The sequence below is a fragment of the Paralichthys olivaceus genome, chromosome 10 (genome assembly GCF_024713975.1).
Source record: "Paralichthys olivaceus isolate ysfri-2021 chromosome 10, ASM2471397v2, whole genome shotgun sequence".
In the NCBI taxonomy this organism is placed as follows: domain Eukaryota; kingdom Metazoa; phylum Chordata; class Actinopteri; order Pleuronectiformes; family Paralichthyidae; genus Paralichthys; species Paralichthys olivaceus.
Window position 1 is genome coordinate 1,905,001 of NC_091102.1, and position 23,380 is coordinate 1,928,380.

Below are 23,380 nucleotides of genomic sequence, written 5' to 3' on the forward strand. Positions count from 1 at the left end.
AACACAAACCGTGTGTTCATTTCTACGTGTTCTCGTTTCGCCGGATGCTCCGTTAATTTCTTCGTGCTGTCATTAGATCAATACACCGGAGGCGTGACATCACTCGGTCTGTTTGTCTGAGGGCCGTGTGTGACACGGGGCTTGTGTTGGGGTTTAAGCACTTTATGTTAAGGTGAGGAACTGAGCTAAACTGACAGCTGCATTACTCATTCATGACAGTCCCGTGGTTCTCAGATGTGCGCTGTGATCGGGGCTGACGTGCCGCGCTGAGACGGAGCGCTGCGAAGCTCCTGGAGGTCAAACAGCTGCTCTCATATTTATCGCTCAGGAACAAAGGGGTGTGGGGGTGGGGGGGGGGGAGGGGCAGAGCTGTGTCACGGTTGGGGTGTGTGGTCTTTTTCAGGTGGCGGGTGCTTTTCCCCCCTCGCCGCTTTGTTTGGCTTCACAAAGACACAGTGGCGCGTTGTTGGTGACGTCAGCGCTCAGTCCGTCGGCGCGCAGCAGCCGCTGATCGATGCTGTAACGCTAAATGACGGGGAAACTACATTTTCTCTCTTTCTGATTCGTTGAACGCAGTAAAATAAACTCTGGTGAAGGTTTGATTGGTAATTAAACAACACTGAGGTGCTAAAATCCGTCTTTAAACTTTAGAGGAACAGTAACATGACATTTATCGTGATAGTTTGTGATATCAGCTGATATTTTGACCCTATCTGTCCCCAGCTCGACTTCAGTAATCTCTATAAACAGATTATTTATGTGAATATGGAGAATCTGGAGATGTGGGACAACCCAGCCTGAAAATCCTTCAGAGAGTTTCACTGTTTGTGTTTTTCGTGTGGAGAAACGTTTGACCCAAATTATCCACAGAAGCTAATTCAACGTCCGACAACAGCAGACGGCCTCAGGGATCGTTTTCATTTGAGCTTCGGACTCGTGGATTTACACAACAAGTCTCTGAGACTCTGCTCCATGTTGACTCCTGCTGCCGATCTCCGACAGCTCGGAGGCGAATCAGGTCTGATGACTGACGAGGCCGCTGAAGTTCACTGAGGTCGCGTTCACGACACCAGCGAGAGACAACGTTTGCTTCATGACACGGAGCGCGGTCGAGCCGGGAGGAGCATCGTGGAGTGAACATGCAGCAACGACACTCAGGTTCTCTGGGGCTTTGAAACCGGGATTGATCGGTGTTGAAGATAATATATTTAATATATATCAGCTGACAATGAATTGTTAACGTTGACAAATCAGAGGCAGAAGATTAAACCTCCTCATATAGACATCAAACTTTAGTTATTGATGAAGTATTATCACGATAAATATCGTTTTATCACCCAGCTCTGGAGTGAATGGGATCATTTTAACCGTAACGAGAAGAGTGAGGGATGACATGAGTCATATTACAGTGACTTGTCCCGGTGAAGCTTAGCTACTGAAGACATCTCGAGGTGAGCTTCTTCGTCGGCTGTCAGGAGTTGTGACGGACGTCTGCACTCGGCACTAAGCTCAGCTCACCTTATCTTAGCTCCGCTCTGTGTTTGGGCCGGAGGCTTCCTGTTCCCTCAGATGAAGACGTGTACGTCCACGTCTTTATCCCGTTTATCACAAATCTACACGTTTGCCTCCAAACACTTCATCTGTTGAAATATTTCCATTTGAATTTCCGTTCGTACAACAGCAGAACGTTGTTTCCAGATATACAGAGGTGAATGGATGGAACATAAACACAGACTCGTAGAACAGAGCCACTTTAACGGTTGAAGAATATTTCCTGCAGTTAAAAGCCTCGTGTGCCGTCAGCAATTAGAACTGATGTGAACTAAGACTTTCTAAAGCTGAGTCATTTGTAAATCTCTTACAGTAAAGACCTTTAGGAATGACATCATACACTATGATGTCATTCTCCGACTATAGTGATGACATCATTTCCACCATAGGATCATATGATTTCGAAAGGATTTAAGCTTCAGGTTGTGTCTTTAGTCCTAAAGGTTGCAGATGTATAACAGGACGTCAATGTGTGATTTATTTACGACTCCTCATGTCATTTATCGTGTGACGTCATATTTCCGATCAATATAAGCTTCAGATTGTCTCTAGATATCTAAAATAATTGTTTCTGAGCTTTTACAAATCAGCTTTCACAGCTCATCATCAGCTCCCAGGTAATATTCTCACCATGTTTGGTGAAAATCCGTACACGTGTTTTTCGAGCTATTTTGTTCAAACACACTCTGTGGGGACGAAAACCATCCTGCTTCCAGCTAAGCCGTCGAACAGAGAAAAATAATAAAGACTAGATATGAAGACACGTTTGATATATAAAGACAGACAGAATGATGAGTGGCACTGGATTTTGTGTTTAAATGAGAAAATGAAAAAAAAAACAAATGTAAAGAAAATGTTCTTAAATTTAATATATTTACCATTAATATACATTAAATCTGTAACTTTCACCACATGTTCCTGCTGCAAGCATCATAAACTACAGCTACCAAACACTCACCCTGTGTGCCCACCAGCGTTCACGTTTCCCTCAGCTTCCTGTAAAACCAGTTTCACGCATCATGACCTGTGCGTTGTACAGAACGTTAACGCGTCTTTTTTAAAACTTCAATGGAAAACGGTGCATATATTTTTGATGGTGTGGAAAATCATGCTTTTGGGATTTCTAAATACTGCCGGTGTAGCTCGATACAGTGATGCCGAGCTTTTCCTTATAATCATATATCTGCTCCAGCCTGGCACGCCGTCTTTTTATACACGGCCTCCCGTGTCACAGGCCAGCGTGCGGCTTCTTTCAAGGCAGCGATCGTTGCTGTGAGAGGAAACCTGAGGCTTTCATTAGCAGATAGGACCCTTTAACTACGGGTCTGTTGGAGGAATATTGCTTCAATTACAGTGATTTCCTCACAGCAGGTAAAGGCCGCTGCACCAGACATTCATCTTTTATGAGCTGGAATCTGTTTCCCGTGTGGCAAAGCACCGCCCACGTATATTTACTTAAAATTTCCCCTGCTTCAAGTCTGCTCAGCAGGCGGATACTTCACAACTAATTATTCCCCATCTGAAGCACCTAGAACGTGCTTGAGCCGAGCTGGCATTCAGCATAATGGCTGGAGTGATGGCGTGTGTGTGTGTGTGTGTGTGTGTGTGTGTGAGAGAGAGAGAGTGTGTGTGTGTGTGCATGTGTGTGTGTGACGATGCAGCTGCAGGTTCACTCATTGCAGATTCATTCATTGCTAATGAACGTGGAGCAGGCAGTGGAGGAACACCTACCGCTGTACATATTCAAGGCGTGATGAATTTATCAGGAGGTAAATGAGGCAGAACACCAGGGTGTGACAGGTGCGCCGGCACTTTTCCTCATGTTTAAACATACAATACACTTCTTTGGAGGCTCCATTCACACCTGGAATTAAAACGGGCTTCACACCCAGATCATAGCTGCTTATGATTCCATCCTGATTACATTTACATACACCTCCTCTTAACGCGTGTCCTCTGCGCCCACAGTGAGATTCAGTTAAGATCTGATCACCGTGCGGCTGACGTCACATCCTCCTGATCATTATCCCAGAAAACAAGTGGGACGGGCACACGGAGAGTGTGTCCCTCTCATCTCGCCATCTTAACCAAAACAAAGTCCTGGATCTTCTCCAAACTTTAAAAGCACAAACTTTGATGGAAATCGAGAAAGAAGAAAAAAAATGACATCGTTGGTGAAACTTGAATAACGTCCATAGCTGAGGACAGAGAGGACGTTTTCTGTCCCCTGTGGTTGTTGGATGTGGATTCGACTGGAATGAAATGTGCAGCTCAAACATCGCTGTTTTGTAACATCGCACGACATATGACAATATAATGTCAGAATAATATCTGATTATGTCACGAGGATTACCCTCCTCTTAATCCTGATCCCATGTGAGCTAGTTTTCCAAACAGATTTTACCAGATATGTTAGAGATGTTGGCTGAAGTTAAGTATTAAATCTATTTATCCCTTATTTGATTTTGTTATGTTGCTGTTTTTTCTATAAACAGAAATCATTCACTCTGAAAATACCACTAAAACTGTAACTAACTGCAGTAGAACTGGTTGTAAATGTACATATACACAGTTTGTTATATATTTTGAACCAGCGTCACTGTTGCCTGAAGCTTCTGTGCTTTTGTTCCAGGTTAATTATTAACTGAAAAACTGACCAGGTAACAATGACTCAGTCAAAGCTGACGGTGCATAAAGCTGCTCTGCTGCAAATGACTCTGTGTTTTCTGAGTTCTGGTAAAAATGAGCAAATGCAGCATTTCTGTGCTCGGTGCATGTGAGTGACTGCGGCTCCGCAGAGACGTGCAGTGAAGAGAGTTTCAGTTTTACCTCGCTGAGATCAGTTTGTTCCTTCTTATCTTGGATTTTCTTGGCTGTGATACACAGACGGATGCTGTCGTCTTCACTCTGTCGTTTCAGGTTTTTTATGTATTGACTGAGAGCTCGAAATGTTAAAGTGATTCACTCCACTTGTACTGGCAGCGTGGTATCACCATATATAGCTTTTTTAATTATCTGCATTGATATACATACACGGGCAATAAAACAATATCAATCATCACCAGGATATAATTTGAGCCCCTTTTACTCAGGAGCAGAAATCAGTTTTTAAACTTAAAGGTCCACTGTGTAGAATCTAGTGACATCTAGTGGTGAGGTGTCGTGTTGCAGCAGAACACCCCTCACCTCACCCTCCACTTCCAAACATGAAGAAAAACCTGTGAAAGCTTCAGTTGTCATTAAAACTCAAAAGGTTTTTAGTTTGTCGCGTCCGGACGACTGTAAAAAACATGGCGGCCTCCGTAGAGAGGGTCCCCTCGATGTAAATATAAAGTATTTCAATATAAAGTATTTAAATATAAAGAAAAATTACAATTCTTACAATTTTGATGAAACACACGAGTGAAAACATCATGAGGGTTATTTTATATTAAATTCGTGCCAACAAATCCCTTTTACCTGAATCTGACACACTGGACCTTTAAAATAAATAGTAATGTGACGTTCATCGTGATAATTATCGATATCTTGATGAAGGGATATTTTGCACAGCCCCTCTCCACGAGGACGTTATAATTATTAATCAATAAAAACTGATTCTGAATGCGGGAGTTTGCAGGATCTGTAGGCGAGGGACGCGATTTTAAGGGTCGGATCACGTTCGAGCCGGCTTTGGTTCAGATAGTTGTTGGTAGAGATGAAGCCCCGAAATGTGGGTTGTTGTCCCCAGAGGCTAATTCACCAACAGATGATGGACGATGACCTCCTAGATTGATCCAATCCTGTCGATTCAGTACCTGAAAAACATGTCTCTCTGATATAAATCCCCATTATTATCGACAATGTCAAGAGACGCCGTAAAGTAAAAGCTCCGCCATTGTAATAATTTATAAACATGTTTTTACCTGAAGAATTCAGCCTTCGGGGGCTTTTATACCGACGTCAGCTGCAGGCTCAGCGCACAGGGAGAAAGAAAAGATGCTTGTGGGTTGTAACGAGTCAGAGGAAAATACAACGGATACATGATATAAGACTATTTGGAGAAATAATTTCTGCCTCATCTCTCGGGAGTAGAAAAATCTATTATGATGAATATGGCGCCAGTGAAGGCCTTTCCATTTCCAGCTGCATTGGTCACACAGCGACGCTGCACCGATTCCCAATCTATAGAGTGCAATGAATATGCTCCAAATAGCTGTGGAGTCTGAAAGTTTCATCCTCTATTTATTTTCTGCGTTACTGGCAGAGGGTTTGAAAGGATTATCAACACCCACTTTCTATCGACTGTGCCAATAAGATGGATGAAATAATCAGCAAGGGACGGGTACAGTGATGAAAAATGAGACCAACAGAAAAAAAAAAAAAAGAAAGACCCTGTTTGAACATTCAGGCTCCAGAACGAACACACTCGGCTTTAAATCAGACGGAGAGAAAAAAACAACATGAACTGCCGAGGTCTGCTCGTTGCCTCGCTGGATCTCACATTCTGTATATCACAGGTTATTATTGTAATTACACCGTGTGATTATCTGAGGAGCAGACACGGGTCCGGATTTTCACACTCTGTGATTTGAAATTGATTATGTTGTTTTCATAAGGAACAGAAAGAAGAAAAAAAAGAAAAAACCCAACAAGACAAAATCAGAAGGTGCCTTTTTTTTTTCACCGGATCAGCATTGGGAGGAAATGAAGCGTCTCTGGATGCAGCGAAACTACGACGCAGTGTTTCATTTAAAAAAACAGAGAAGAGTCACTTTTCCAACACGTACAGCAGCGTCTCTAATCACAGCAGCTCACTGCAGCAGAGAGAGAGAGAGCGTTAGAACCGAACACCCGTGGGCTGTTCACTGGTCTAAATATGAACACTTCAGAAATCAATGCATTTCAGTTTGGTTCAGTGTATTTCCTGAGGATACACGTTGAGTTATTGGCCACAATCACAGTCCGATACTTAAACATGTACCTTAACATTGAATTTACAACTTTATTCTTCCAACTTTAAAAATGTCTTTCCCTTCTTCCCTCCTCTTCTCAAACCGTGCCTCCATGTTTCGTAGCGACATTAGTGGAATTTTCTTTTTGTTTTTCGTTATTGGATAAAGATTGCTCTCGTAGTTTCCAGGTTTCCCCTCGAAACAGACGCACTGCGTTCTTCCTGAGCCCGATCCAGATCCTGAGAGGGGCTGATTAAATCTATGTAGCTGATAGTTTTCAATTATTGACACGATACAAATGAAAGTTTTAACGCAGCTCCGGAAACCGAATCCACCGGAGAGGAGACGTGTCTCTGTCGGAGGTGTTTGAGCTGCAGAAGTGTTTGTTCTTCTTTTACCTCACGACAAACACCACGGAGCAGACGAACCCAACAACGGCCACGTTTTAATTACGGCTGCTCAAAGACTTTGCATTATCTGCGACCTGTTTGTTGAGCTAGCGAATGAGCGGCTCTTTGCTAACAAGGGAAGACAGCTGCGTTCACATGGTGTTGACCGAACGGGAGGAAAAGGAGAAACACAACTAATTAGAAGTGAAAACCACCTACAACAATAATTAGCTTCTTTTGTTGAGGTTTTGTTTGTGTGGCAGTTTATTATCGAGTGAAATGAACAAACCTGTATCCTGTAAAAGTGGCTGAATCATTTGTATTACTCTTTATATTGGATACTTGTATTGGTTTGTATGCTGATGATCATCTATTGTTCATGAGCAAACTATGTCACATTGAATACCTCGTAAATGTTTGCTTGTGTACGTTAACATATCCATAAAGTACACAGTTGTATATATGTATATTCCTGTGTTTGTGTAGTATTCTCTCTATTTACTTGTCCCAATGTTTTCAAACCGTTTTCTGAATCTCAGGGAGCGCCTTCGCGTTTCCGTTGTGTCGTTGCCGGCAGCGGTTCAGTCACAATAGAGAATCTTGAATTTTATTTTTGATGTTACTGCCAGTGGTATTGGATGCACGGCCTCATTCGTGCCAGCTGTTTGTTGACAAGTCTGCAGCTGGAGATATCGTCAACGTCAGAAATTCCCGATATCTCCGCCGCGGAATTACAAGCCCGAGGCGGATGTGAACACTTTCTCCCACTTGGTTGCTCATAATCACGGTTTAATTGATGTGACGTGAACGCTGCATGAGGAAATTCATTTTTATTTCTCCAACCAGGGGTGTCAGAGCACAGTGACTCTCCAGGATCAGATTTTTTTTTCCTGAGCCAGTTCACAGCCACAAAAATCTTCTCTGTTAAAACCCTGGGCGGCAGGAAGTGGCCACTTAAGGACGTTTTAATCAGCCAGTAACGTCTCGAATGGCGGCGGCGAGGATTTGTCACCAGATGTGACGGCGGTGTGTTTTCTCTCAGTGCGTAAATATGGTTTTTACTGTGTGTCGCTGTTGGGCTCATTCCGCCTGTTGCAGCAGCTCTGGAGCAGTAAATATCTCAGAAGAGACTTGGGGCAGCACAGTGACACAGGCATCCTATCTATAAACGTGTCTGTATGAATGACTGCCCTCCAAATGCGATGTAAAGTGCTGCTGGGAAATTACCCTCCACCGTGAACCATTTCCTCGGAGACTAAACTGGTATTTAAAAGAGCCTCTTCTTTCTCCATACAACTCAATGGGAAAGACTCTCTCTATGGATTTTTTTCCTCCAGTCTCAACCAAAGTCAGAATAATAAATCAATGTTGGATATTTATTTGAAGGTATGCGATGCTTTCAAATCCGTCTCTCTGCTTTAATGATAGATCGACTCCTCCTCCGCCTCATATTGTTCCTTTAATCGTCGAGGGGCGAACGTTACGAATCGCCGGCTGCGGTGCGAACTTCAAAAAGCTTCTTGTAGTTATTCACCAAAGATTTGGAACAAACTCATGAAACTATTACTTAACTTCCCGCTTCTACCAGGATGTCAACTGACGATAGTTCTAATTATATAATAGTTATTACTCATTGATGCTCATTACTACCAGATATTTCCTCATCATTACCTTATCTTTATCAAGCTGTAGTGTAAAACGCTGCCAGTAATCCCATAAGCCATCAGAAAATTAACACAAATCCTGTTTCACTCCATTCCTTGAATGAGGACTGAATAATTAATGTTTGGCAGATGAGATGTGTAGCTGTCGATATCCCAGTGAAACATCCTGCAGGCTGCCTGTAAATGCCTCAGCGGCCGGTCCCTTCAGATTATATGCAGTGTTCAGAGAAATGAAGTGCTACAGTATCCAGTGTTTCTCAATCATTTGTATTGATGTGTGCTTCCTTGAATTCAGCCGGCGTTTGGTGCTAATTGTCAGCCAATACCTCAGCTCTGCTCGGGTTCGCTGCTGAGCAGAGGTCACCGAGCTCCAGAGCCCGTCAGGCCCCCGTGAGGTATCATGTGAAGCTTTATCGGTGCCACACGGGGGTCTGAGGCCGCTCTGTTACCGGATACCATCTCTGTAACCCTTGATATTATTGATGCTGTGGTCTGTGTTGACTGAACTCCAACAGTCTGCTCGTGTGGGTTTATCTCGGTTATGCAGATGCTGTGCATATATGGCTCCAGTGGTTTTATAGCAGAAGGTTATATTTTCTATGTTTTTTTTATTTTTAGCATTTTATTAATAAAGCCTCTTTCATACTCAGAGGTGGATCCAAGGTTCTGCACAGGCATTAAAAACAGAGAAAGAATCAAAAGACCATTAAAAAATGAAAGCAACAAATTTCAAGCCAAATGAAAAAGATTAAAAAAAACTAGAAGTGAAAGAAATTAAAAGGATAAATCTCTTTTTTTTTAATAAATTGAAAGAGAAAATGAATACGAATGAAATAGATTGAGCTGTGTAGAAAACCAAGAATAAATAAAATACAACGCTGGTAAATAGCTGAGTAAAAACTAAACTAAACTAAAGATGTCAAATCGGCGCCCGCATCTCGCAAGAGCTCAATTCAGATCAACTCAATACAAAATTTATGAAAGATTTAAAGCACTGCGAACTTTATTCTGTCATTATTATTATTATTCTGTGTGGTTCATGATCTCTCTCTCTCTCTCTCTCTCTCTCTCTCTCTCTCAGTCAAAATAGTCGATCACGACATTAACACACGACAGCTTTGATAAATCGCTTCATTCGTTTTCCAGGTACAGAACAAAAACCGTTTCAAAGCTATGCAAATGAAAGACTTTGAGTTTTTTTTTTGGAGCCGTTTCAAACAGGCGATAATGATTCATCCCATATTGTTGCTGCTTTTTTTTTCAGGTTTTATTCAATGCAGCTTTTACATCCAGTTAAAATCAGTTCTATTGTGTCCCTATTTGCACTCTCGTCATTTATCCGAACACTTCATCGTCCCGCTCAAACAAATAAAAAGCATTCAGTGAAAACCCATCATGTTCGTCCCTTTAACTTCCCGCTGACTTCACTCTGAGAGAAGCTCCCTGCGCAGACGGCCGGCGCTCTTTCAGGACGGACATGTTGGAGCTTTCAAAGATCCATTTTCAAAGAAATGCAATTTAAATTTTATTTCTTTGACTTTTCTGTTCTTTGAAATATTAACAAGAAGAGGAAAATAAAATATTTAAACCCTATAGCCCTGCAAGAATATTGAAACCAATTTGAGAGAAAACATCACTTTTCTATCCTGACCTATATAAACACCTGTTTGTCTTTTATTTAAGAGTTGTCGACAGTGATGGAAGAAGCTTTTAAACCCTTCACTAAAGTAAAAGTATAAATAGCACATTGTAAAAGCTTCTCCATTACCAGGCACAGTCATATATTCATAATTCAATACCGTGTATAATCAGCGAGGTGTAGTTATAGATGTAGAATGGCTCCCACAGCTGTATATGATTAAATATATTATAATATTGCGACGCTATTATACAGAGTAATGAGTGAACGGGATGTTTATGTTGCATTTGGTCAAACTGGGGAAAAGTTTTTGTGTTGTTTATTGATCAAGATGCATTTAGTTTTTAAGGCGTATGATATATTTCAACTGGAAAAAACATACATGAGGTGTTGCATTTTTTATTTCATACATTATATATATTTTTTACAAAGTAATCAGTAATTCATAAAGGAATAAATAGTTCAATGTGTCCCTGTGACATGTAAATAGAGTACGTCTTCTCCTTTAAGCCAGTTATGTGAGTTGTTTTTCATCATACAGGGTTTGATCCACCCGCTGTAGAGGATCAGATCAGCCTGAGAAGCCGCTCTACCCATTTCTCTACCTCATCGCCTGTTCTATTTTTATAAAATCCCTTTGGCATTTTTTCATATTCAACTGTTTGTACATTTCCTGAGACTCGATATCGGAGCGGAAGCTCAGGCTCCCTGGCATCAGGCGAGCCGTGTTTACTTGGCTCGGACGTGTGTAGTCAGCTTCAGGTGCGACGACGGCTCCGCCGCTGGAGCTTAAAATACCCGGCCCGATGTGTGGCACGAAAAGCACTTTGTTGTGATAATTGATTTCTTTGTGGAGGAGCCTGTGTTTCGTGCAGTCGTGTAAAGGCGGACGCGCTAATGAGCAGAGAGGAAAGCATTGGAAGAAAGCGTCTGCGTGTACAGTACGGCTCCGTCGATTCCGAACCCTGAAGAGTTGACAGGGACGGATTCTAGGATCTCGTCTTATACCACCTTAAACTGAAACCTGTGGCCAGGCCGTATTTCTCTTTATCAGATTGTGATGTTGGTGAAATCAAAAGATGAAACAAGTTTTCATTCCGCGTGTCGCTGTGTGTATTTCTTTTATTTTTTAAGTATGAACATCTAACAGACTGAAGAGCAGAATGAAAGCTCACCCTGAATCTGAGCATGTTTGCAGTCATTCATTGGGGAGTGAATGGCAAGAAGAGAGTGTCTATTAATTTTGAAATGAAAGGACATTGGACGGTACAAGGATATTGCAGAGAAGAAAGTATTAAAGGATGAAGCTCGCAATATTTCCAATAAATCCTGAGAAAAGACCAACGCCGACGTAGACTTGATCCGTCCATAACTGTCTGTGTAAGCAAATCTGATGTAACGTTGCTCCTCTGAGCCACAGAATTCAAATACTTAAAAAATAAAAAGGACTTTAGATAAAAACGAGCGCTCTTCACTGAGGCTGAAATATCTCAGGTATATATACGGGTGTCGCCATCTTGCGTAAGTCAGTCTCAGCTGTCAATCATGACCTTTTACCAGGATTTCAAGGCATCAAATTACCAATTAAAACCAAATTTACTGGAAAAGCTAGAGGAGCACCCCGAGAGGTCATTACTCCTCTACCAAGGCACCGTCTCCCATTAATTCTAGAGTATTTCTATTTCGACACTTTCATTCTGATCCCAAACTAATTACAGTTCGTTGTTACCGTCCACGCAGACAGATCAGACCTCAAAGTTTTAGCTGCAGCTGTCAAACTCCTTATTCTATGTACCTGTCACTCAGAATGTCGAAGCAGCTCCGCATGAAACTCTGCAGAGGAAATGAAAACCTGCACCTGAATGTAATTATTCCTCCATCAAGTTTTCTGGTAATCTGTCCCGTGGACGCATTCAACACTTGAACGTACATCGAAACCATTTTTCAAGATTTTTTTATTATCATTCGGAGCCAGTTGATCCAGAAATCTTTGGCTCATTTTAACTTTGGTCCAGGTCCCATCTGCCAACTTGGAGGAGGTGGAGAATTATGACCTATTCTGAATGGCACGGTAGTTTTAGATTTTGCGCGTGTCCCACTTAAATTAAAAATATTCCCCGTCAATTTTACCATCAACTCTTCCCGGGGTTGCATTTTCTAAACAAGGTTTGTTATCAGACAATATAACTGATGATGTAACTGACAAACACAGTGTTGAGTGTGGTTGTTGATTTTTTAATGCGATGAGAGAATAGTCAACATGACACTTCTGTGCTGTCCGTCTGTCGGCCTAGAAAAACCTGGTTCCTAGCAGTGGGGGGGGGGGGGGGGGGCGGGGGTGCAGCTCTGTGTACTTAATGTATGATTCGGGGGAGATTAAGTGTTCCCACCCAGCCTGCAGTTATGTGCGGGCGTTGAGATTTACGTCAGGGTTCATTTGGAGTTTCAAGCCCCTGAGACCTGCAGACAAACGAGCCTCCGTCCGTCCTTCTCTGACTGACAGCCAGGCTTTAGCTCCACTGCAAGTCTGTGAACTACAACAACAACAACGGCGTCTGGGAGACGCACACTGCACGCACGTGGAGAAACTTTCTCTGCACGCGCTCAGCGAGTTGAGGCTCTGCTGTCAATTTGAGAACATGTGTTACACCATCAAAATATTGTTGGTGTGTTGAGCCCTGTTTACGCTGTCAAGGTCTCATTTGTTGTGTATGTTCGTGTCAAGTGTAGATGGAATGGAGGAGTGAGGCAATTGAACACGCTTTTGAGGTGTGGGCTTATATCAGAGAGGGTTTGTCAGCTCTTCAACCGCAGATGAATCGTTCAAGAGAGGATGGATACAGATTGGAAGGGAGATGAGAGGAGCGAGAGGTCTCCTTTAAGGATCAGAAGTAGAATCTGGGAGACTTTTGACAGATTAAAAGTGCTGCGCTTGCATAATGACTCCAGTGCTTGTCGTGGCGCGTTAAGACGCCATGCCAATGTTCTCATTTCCCCAAAGAACATCTGCAACTGCACTGCAGCTCAGCCATAATTTGAGTCTTGGACAAAACAGCTTGATCCACTTTAGTCACACTTGAAATCAGGATTAGAAGAATCTCTTGGCAAGCGATCTGAGAGCAGTCAAATCAGGTCAGCTGAAATTCACAGGGACGCCCAAAAGGAAAACGAGCTCACGCTGTCAGTTCTGCTGTGCTCTTGTCCGCCAGATGGATGGCCAATTTCCACTCCAGATGTGCTCAGAATCCGTCCGAACTTGAACTGGAGTGGCATCCAAAAAAACAAAAAGCCTCCGACACTCGAAAAGAGTGAACTACACGCTGATGGAGAGGGAGCAGGGATAATTGTAATCAGGCTGGTGCCAGTTTTCATTACGTTCCCAGATAGAGGCCGTGATGCAGCGTTGCACTCAAGTGAAGCCAAAAAGCAAAGAGGATGTTGTTGTGCGACTCGCCGCTTTTATTGCGGGCGGGTTTGGTCAGAGGAAGATGAGGCTGACAGCTTTAGATCACTGGAGTCTTAATCTGCTGCTGCCTGTTGGACGTGATGTAATCTCAGAGTGCAGGATTAAAACGAACACACACACGCTCACAAAAGGAGTCATAGCGTTTTGTGTGGGGTTTTCAGGGGTCAGTGCACGGGTTAATAGACTGTTTGAGGCATCTGAGAACTGGATAAGTGAGGCTGCCCTGTTATTTATTTTCCCCCTGGTTCTTTGCTTCAAAACTCCTCGACCGACAGGTAAAAGGAGAGCGCCGACTCAACTTCTCCCAAGATGCATTTTCTATTATTTACCATCAGCTGAAAATAGTCAAAGCACGACAGGCAGCGAGAGCCCTTCAGACCCATCTTCATCATAATCAGATCTGCATGTGAAATACAATTGCAACAATAAATGTTTGGAAGTTAATGGTTTCTGCTTTCTTTTTGTTTTCTTCCAGATAACTGCAACGGTCCTCTGGTATCAGCGTTGCCCCATTCATCCTTTCAGAGCTCCTCTCAGTCGTCAGTCAGATATGCTGCGTACAATGCCAAACTCAACAGAAGAGATGGTGAGTAGAGACAATGCCCCGTGTTCCTAAATGCTTCGGCTGCACGCCACCCACCTGGTGCGGCGGCAGATACCAATGAACATTAACAAAGGAGGCAGCAGACCAGAAAATGTTTTTGTACCGATCATATGGGCGGATTCTGAAGGGCACAAAACAGAAAAGTATTGAATAGCAAAGAAAGAAAGTTATTGTGTTGATTAAAATGAGTCCTGGAGGTGAAAGTATGATCGGCACCGTCACCTCACAGCAACATTTTGAGTTTGTGTGTAAATGAAGACGGACGACGCATCTCTACTTATTGGACACCGACGACACCAAACCTTAGACCTTATATAAAGGTGGACGATGTGTTTTTAAATAAATCAAATAACCATTTAAAAGCAAAGCAACCCGAGGAATGAACGCACACATCTGTCGGATAAGTGACTTTCAATCAAGATGTTTCAGCTTCACTTCACTTCACTGTCATGTTGTCCGTCTTAATCCAGTGTGTGGCTCTAACCTCTTTCTTATTCTCACCTGGGTTTCCTCTGGGTACTCTTGTTTTTTTGTTTTTTTACCCACAATCCACAGCAGTGCAGGTTAGATTGATTGCCCGTAGGTGTGAATGTGAGCATGAATGGTTGTTTGTCTCTGCACGTCAGGCCTGTGACAGTCTGGCAGCCTGTCCAGGGTGTAACCTGCCTCTCACCTAACGTCAGCTGGGATTGGCTCCACAAAGGACAAGTGGACGGATGTTAACACATTAAGACCCGAAGGCGCTGAATAAAAACACCCTCTGGAATCTAAGCGTTCTTTGAAACAACCACCTGGAGCCTGGGTTTGAATCGTCTTTATTTTTATTTTCGTAGTTGATCATGAGTTTTTTGTCTGAAACGCTACTTTAAAAACCTTTTTGCAGGCGAGGAGCTAGCGAACAAACAAACAAACTACAATTCCCATGATGCATTCCACCAAATCGCGATGTATTTCATCCGTCACGTGTCTTAAAAATGATGTCAGAAGCGGCACTGACCCCAGAACAGTGCGAGCGGTCAACTGCCACAGGAAATATAGGACTCATAAAACACAGCTGCTGGTAAACACTGTTTTTACTGTGGCTATTTTCAAATGTCAAATCAATCTCGGGGAAAAGGAAACCGTCTGATTGCTTTGACTTGATTCTAAATTTATTGTGACACCATCAAGATGATGTCTCGTCTCTTTAGTCTCCGTCACTCCTCCGGTACAACTTGTCGCCTTTCAAGTGAGAGGGAGCCGCCGCTGAATAAATAACATTCGACAAGCGCGGCTCCCGAGAGCTTTGGACACACGCTCTGCGCGCCATAAAAACCCAATCAGAGCGACTGTCGCTGAATTCTAACAAGATAATCACCTTCACGTCGTCGAGAAACTGCCCGAAATATTTCTAGCAGGTGCTTTGCCAGAGGCCGTCCAGGTCTCAGAATGAATCAGCCGTTTCAGAAGGACGGAGAAGGTGCTGAACATCATGGCGGCTGGAGTTTAGCTCCACCTTTCATACACAAACACTGACTCTGTACAGAAAAGGACTATAAATTCCTTCCACTCGAGCCCAGAGGCGATGAGCTTAAACCACAGCAATCCACTGTTCATCGACAGGGCGGATGTTTAATGGATCTCTGCTTCCTTCAGGAGCCGGAGGCTGGTCCCCCATGGTGACCGACCAGGAGCCCTGGCTCCAGGTGGACCTCAAGGAGCAGCTGGAGGTGACGGCGGTGGCTACGCAGGGACGTTATGACAGCTGGGACTGGGTCAGCAGTTACCTGCTGCTCTACAGTGACACGGGCCGGGCGTGGAAACAGTACAGGCACGAGGACGGAGTCGGGGTGAGTCCATAAAGACGTTTCACTTGATCCTGCGTAACACTGGTGTCATCATTCAGTTGCTGTTTACGACTGAATCCAAATGGAATCATTTTTAATTTAACTCCTGAAAGAAATGTGTGGAGGTTTTCAGATGTTTGAGAAACAGAGTTCTACACAAATATGCTTCTTTGATTCAATGTCCAGAGTTTAACGGAAAGATTTTTGCTATGGAGCTACAGCAAGGAACCAATTAGCCTAGCTTAGCATCTCTGCTTAGCATGTGGCTCACGATCCCTCAAATAACTTGATAAACCTTCACGAGACCAAAATAGGAAATAGTGAGAAAAGTTCAAAATATCAAAGAACAGATATAAACACCAGAGAAATGCCAAAATATAAATACAGAAAGATAAATATAGAAATAGCAATACTGTTTAAAATTTAATTAACACCAAAATAGCCAAACTCATGAACACCACACACATTTTTGATCTTGATATTAATTATACGTATTCTGTTATTAGTGTGATGCCTCTCAAAGGTTGTCAAATAATTCTCTGCATATTAAGTTTTAATATTCCGAGTGAAATTAAAAAATGTGATATTATTCAGGCAGAGATTTTAAAAACTGTTTGATTTATTTTGTCGTTCTCGATGTTTTTTCTTAATTAAGCAAATCAATTAATAATAAAAAAAAATGACAACACAACTAAAGTTTTTTTTACAGGAAAGTTGGACTCACTGTTTCACCTGCTGACAGAGAGAAGTGACCTCATCAATCTGAAAGTGAATAAGCATATTTCCCCAAAAAACTGTTAATGTAAAGAAACGACAGCGAGGTCGGAGACTAGTTCACGTGGACTGTGATTGTTTCAGGATTTTTTAACGGTTGGACACGGATCATAAAGACTTGACAGTAAGAATTAGATTCTGTCGCATCTTTTTCATGTGCTCCACTTTGTGGAATTTATTGACGGCGTCACAGTTCACTTGATGGATAACATATCCCCTCACCTTTTCAGACATATTTCAAAGTGTGGGGGAAATATCTGGTGTCAACACAGTTGTGATATTGCTTTTTTCTTTTATATCGTTGGTGTAATGTCACAACATGTTATCTCAGCGAGAGCGGTGACTCACAGTCCGAGAAAATAGCCTCATGTCGGCACATGTCACTCTTCCTTTATTGTCTTTGGCCCAGTAACGTCAGAGGCTGCTAACAGGACGTTCAATTGTTTTCCAGCGTGTTTGCTGCTCGACAGTCGAATTAGCCGTGCGTGTTGTTGACGTGTCACTGTTGTAAAGTGTACTTTTAAGTGCTGAGAAGAAAGAGTGCAGATACGTGGGGTAATCATTATGTCTAGTGCTGTGTGATATTTTGAATTATTTATGTTCCTCCGTATTTAAAAATGCATTATCTGATGTAGACCAAAATGTAGGAATTAGATGGAATCAAACATGAGGTTAAATAAGAGGCTTTTAACTCAGAGCCAGTCAGAGTCTCCCTCCACAAACCCTGTGATAATATACTAAGAACAGACTTAAATGTTTCAGTCCCTCTGTAAAGAGATTTAAATCAAATTACACCAAATTAGACAAACTCGAGATCCAGTGAAAATGTTTTTAAGAAAGAAAACAACCTCACAATGTTAAAGACAGGGGAAAAAATCCTGGATCTACCTCTTTATTGAGATTCGCACCAAAATCGAACGACTTCTTTGCTCCGTCCACGAGTTCCATGATCATCAGTCCGGTAGTTTCTGTGTAATCCTGTTTACAAACCAGCAAACAAACATATTCTCGTCCTCGTCTCAGGGAATTAATCCGCTTTATAATGTCTTCCACCGAAAATCACACTGATTTCTCCTGTTGGAATAATGCAAAACAAAAAGCTCTTTAAATAAGTCTGTGAATTTAAGATGGACAGTTTAGACGTCACGTCCTCGAATGAACCGTTAGATTACAATTAGATTAAATATGAACAACTGTGACTGTAATTAGCGTATTATCAAATGTTAGCATCATAACACATTCATCGAAAGCAATATTCCTTTTTCCTTTTGGAGGTTTCAAATATAAAAACAAATCACGTATATATAAAAACCTTAACGCGAACATGTTTCATGTGCGTATTTTAGCGTGGGACTAAATCTGGAAAAAACTGTTGCAGATCATTTTGTCGTTTTAGACTTTTAACCAAAAGCAAATGTCTTAATTAAAACAAACAAACACAACTAATATGATGCACAGTCCTTCAAAAATAACTCAAAGAGTGTAAATTGTGAGAGACACGGCTGTGTGTGATATCCAGTGACTGATGAATATTTTTGCGATATGGTGTTAGACAGTTCACAGACTGTTCCACACTCTGTCAGTCCTCATATCATTACTGCATCTCTGCAAAGAGGGAGCAGAGCTGCAGTGCAGTGAGGGGATGAGACGTTCTGTGTCAATACCAACAACGTGACCTGCAGCTATCGCCCTTTTGTGCCTGACTCGGAGAAAGACGAGAGAAAGACGCTGATTTCTTTATTTCAAATATTAAGTGCTGCAGCGCTGCACCAAATCAAAACAGGCAGCGTCCCTGGACTCTTGACGTATTTACCGGAGTGTATTAAAAGCACATTCACACAGAAAATTAAAAGCCCAGTCTTCCCTGTGGTGCGGTACAAGTGAACTTGCAATTTAAGATCCTGCAGTTTCTAATGAAACTCAGACCCAGGCTGACTAACTACAGCTTTTACCGAGACCTTTGGCTGAAACTAACCCTCATCCGTCTGGCATTTTAACAAGTGAAGCTCAAAGGTAACGGCTCACTGTCAGACACTGAACTGAAGGGGACTAATGAGAGTGCAGCATCTGCTGATATGACTGTGAGCTCTCAGCCACTCTGTGCGAACACTGAGCCAAATTAGCCCCATAGAAAAATTAGCTGCATAACAAAAAAAAAAAAAAAAAACTGGGCTGTGGTTCAACACTTCCTCAGCTGCAGCAAAACAAGATGCAACAAACATGTATTTTTTGAAATTTGCTGCATTAAAATACGTTATAATAGGCAGCGTGTTTTAATACGACGTCCGGAGGACGATGCCAAAGCAGGGGTGAGGAACATCTGGCCTCTGGGCTGCATATGGCCCAACACTTTGATCTGCCCTGTGAGACGGGTCATAATTGCCCCCCCCCCTCAAAAAAAAAATCTCATGACAGCAATCAAATTTTTTTTTTTTTTTTTGCAATAAACATTAGAATGCAACGCGGTAGAGCGCGCATACCTCTGCCAAGCCCCAACAGTCCCCTTATGAAACCCTATTTAAATTCACCAGAGCCGTGTTTGGATCTGCACCGAGCTGTGCAGACTCATAAAAACATCAGGATCCATCAGTTATTCTCGGAGAAATCAACAAATGGGTTGAAAAACTATTTTTTGAAAGAAAGTGAAGCTGCCTTCCTGGATCGACGCTTTAATCTGGATCTGCACCAACATTTAGAAACCTCCTCCTTGAGTGTGTCACATCCTTCCACCAGGTTTCCAGGTAATCCATCAGTAACAAACAAATGGACAGGGGTGAGAACATAACCTCTGGAACTGTAAACACGAGAAAAGTATTGGTGGTTACGTGACATGTGGACAAAAGATCCTTTTATTGAGCTGAAAGACAAACAAGTGGCCTCATAGTTTGTTTGCAGCAATGGAAAAGGCTAATCTCCAGGATCATGGAGCTAAACTAAGCGAGTATATGCTGGGATTAAGATAACAATGATACTAATGATCGGTCTTCAGCGTTGTTTGAATCCCCAACATTCAACTTTCACATCCCGTGTTGATGCAGAGTTGATCACTGAGACCTGTTGCAGTTGTGGAGCTGCTGAAATCTGAAATTTTAAAACTGTTTGAACAAAAAAATAAAATAAAACTGCCACGAAATCAGAATATGCAAAGTTTGGTGAAAGGTTTCAGGGCGTGAAAAAAAAACACAAAGAGAACTGAAAACATTTGTTGTTCGCTGCGTCCAGCTGGTGCGTCTGATAATCTGCAACAAGAAATCATTGATCTGCAAAGAATCAAGCAACGACATCCCTCTGCTCGAGTTTTCCGAAACGCACGTTGGATTTTCTCCATTGTGAAGAGACTCAAGACTCAAGAGACCCAGAAAACAGCAGCATCATGACCATCTGACATCAGACGCCTCGCCGTAGAGAAGCAGCACCAGCGTCTGCATTATAGAAGTCGGTGTGATATATGTGCTCAATAATTCAGTACGGCCCTCAGAGGATGTTGTATTAATGTAAATGGCTCTTGATAGGAAAAAGGTTCCCCCGCCCCTCAGCTAACTGTTTGTTTCTCCTCCTCGGTGCATGACTAACCTTCTGTTTAATAGTTCATCAGATTTGTTGTGAGCAAAGTTGAAACTTTGGCCAATTGTTGATGGTGAAGCAAAGCTCTTGAGAAATAATCAATCCTGCTCTCAAATGAAGCGTTGGAGGAAAATTACCGACCCACTGACAACATCATCCTCAGGCTTCACCACTGGCTGTACAAACAAGAATTAACAGTGGAAATAAAAGCCTTTGCATGGTGAACACACTCTGTGTTTGCTGAACTCGATTCCAAACTAGCAAAACAATTCATCCCAGGCCAAAACAATTACCAAAAGACCGCTGCTCGAGCCCGACCGCAACCCGACAGGTGACGTTTCACCCAAGGCACGAGAAGTACAAAAAAAACATCGAGTAGAGAGACCAGCAGCCAAAAGACCGAACCAAAACCCGAACATCTTCAGAATTCTTTCTTCAAACCCTGCACAACTGTTTTGTATTTCCTGTTAACGCTATGTACACACTGTTTCTGCCTTTGTTCAACTTCGCTTCACCTCAGTAACAGTGTTGACGTAACCACCCGTCTGTGGGAGTGTTCTGAGCAAAGCCTCGTTAGAGAAACATGTGAACAGAACGGCACTGCTTTACAAGCTGATAATAACCTAATTAGTGAAAACCAGGGGAGAAATTCTGTGAAAATTACTTTAGTCTGCGGGAGCTTTGATGAGATGAAGTGTGTACTTTTACCACGTCGCGTTCTGTTAAACACAAAGAGTGACTGACATGAAAGACTTCCGCTTGAATGCCTTTCCTTACGAGGAAAAATAGGCTAAGTACCTGATGATACCTTTAAAGCAAACTCTAAAAAAAAAAAAGAAAAGGGAGAGCTGCTGTTAATCTAACTCCTCGTTTCATATATTCACTCTTCTTCATGGTAAATTAGCAGGATGATCTTTGCAAAAACTCATCGGTGGGAAGAGGGATGTGATCGAGCAGTGGAGGCACATTAACGTCATTATCCTTGGAAAGTCTTATTTTGAAATCTCTTCAGAATGTGGCTGTGAATTTATGCGGAAAACAAAATCTCCTCTTTAATGGGGGGGGGGGGGATTAATTTGTGTGTGCACGATTAGCCTTGCGTGCTGAAAGTGCTGAGAATGTTGTGCAGCCTGGTCTAAAATCATTATTCATGAATTATACGTTATGGTGTTTTTAGCCATGTTGCTCCGCATCTTATTGTTTCGCCTTTAAATCCAGAAAACTGTTTGCGATTCAAATTTTTTTAACTGACATTCAGGGTCCCCAGAGAATGAACCATCAGTGAACCCCTGAATTCTCATCTGGTGTTACCTTCGTTTCTTCACCTCCGCTTTTGTGCAGCTGAGAATGAGGCTTTCAAATAAGCTCTAACTACCTTAAGGCCTCTGCTTTGAGGAGTAGGAGCATTAGCATAGCTAGCGGGTGTTGATTCATTTAAACTCAAATATTCATCTGGTTTCAGTAACAGTGAATAAATCAAATTGCAGATCAGTTATCTTCTTCTTCTTTGTTCGGTTTATTGGCGGGGGGGGGGGGGGGGGGCAACCAACGTCAATATATAACCTAAGAGGGCACATCACATACCCAGCCTTATATAATCGTAAGGCTATACCACTGCTAATTAGCCAATTAGCTGATGTTAGCACATTAATCTAAGGCTTTAAACATGATTATGACACCCAATGCACATTAGCATGTTAAAATTATCCATGAGACAATCGAGTGCAGAGGACAGAGGACACATCGGGCTCCAGACGTCTTCAAGCTAGGATAGTGAAGACGTCTTGGAGACCTGACTGGTCCTCGTCACGGGAGCTTTTCACTCACGGCCAGAGGTGTAATGGTAAACATCTGGTTCCCAAGGTAACCGCTGTTCCTCCGGCGGCACTTTATACGGTTAACTGAGCACATGATCAAATGTGAGTCTTTATGAAATCATAGTTTTATGAGTAGGAAAAGGTTGCATCCAAAAACACCTCTTCTCAAAGAGTTATGCTCTATTTTACCGTCACTGCACACGTGAAGAATTCCGTCCATTAGAGGGCAGCGCAGCACGATCTCCTCTCAGCTGCTCTGCACTAACTACCTCTTTCCTCAAGTCAAGTAAAGTTATAAAGATTTGTGTGGTTTCTTCGAAACTCGCAAAGTCATCATTAAAAACGTCTTCCTCTCGTCCCGTGGTCGTCTCGCTTGAACTATCGGCCGCGCTGCTCCCCACGATCTCCGTCGGTTCTGCTCTGCAGAGTCAGTTCTGTCCATTTCATTTTTCAGAAAACATGCACAAATTAACACAGAGCACCGGCCAAACACAGATCTGAGCCTCAAGGACAAGTTGCAGCGCAGGCATAAGCTCATCTAATAGGCAGGGCTGTTAAAACTTTAATTTCCAGCAGACATTACAGATGGAGCAGGAGTCAGATTATTTCACAGGCTCGTTAATGCTTCTTTGCAAACCCATCACAAATAAAGAAATCACGATGAATCAAAAGATGTTTTGTTGCATTTTCATGTCTCACAGTTAAAAAAAAAAAAAAAAGTTCATACACGGGCAGCAACCGCCGACTTTTAAGGTGGAACGCTTCCATGCATGCAACCCAATCTACGGGATGATGTTGTGAATCAATCGATACCCCATAAATGGCAATGCTGCCACTTTGACCATTGCATTTGTTGACTATCTGGACTGAGATCTGCTCAGTGATGATTGGATCTTCAAGCAGTGAAATGCGTTTGAATTTCAACCGGATAATGGGAACTGGGGATATTCCATTTCCTCACACGGGGGAATCATTGTTCCGGTGCATCTGAAGGCGCTGCACCTCCGCTCATGCTAAGGTCGTGTGCTCTTCGCTGTGTGTTGTCTGCGGCTGTGTAACTGGACAGTGGCCTCATGGAAAATGCTGCATTGTATTCATTGCCTGCAGCATGATTTATCCCCCAGTGCATTGATTAAAATAAACTTATGTGCC

At 42.5% G+C, this 23,380-nt stretch overlaps 1 protein-coding gene across 1 annotated transcript in view; it reads left to right on the top strand.

The window, feature by feature from the left end:
- Positions 1-23,380, top strand: part of LOC109644567 (contactin-associated protein-like 5) — a 90,868-nt gene that overhangs the window by 2,924 nt on the left and 64,564 nt on the right. Inside the window, exons 2-3 of the mRNA XM_069532893.1 lie at positions 14,119-14,229; positions 15,883-16,076. Of these exons, the coding sequence (XP_069388994.1) occupies positions 14,119-14,229; positions 15,883-16,076 (305 nt within the window). The remainder of the gene's footprint in view (positions 1-14,118; positions 14,230-15,882; positions 16,077-23,380) is intronic.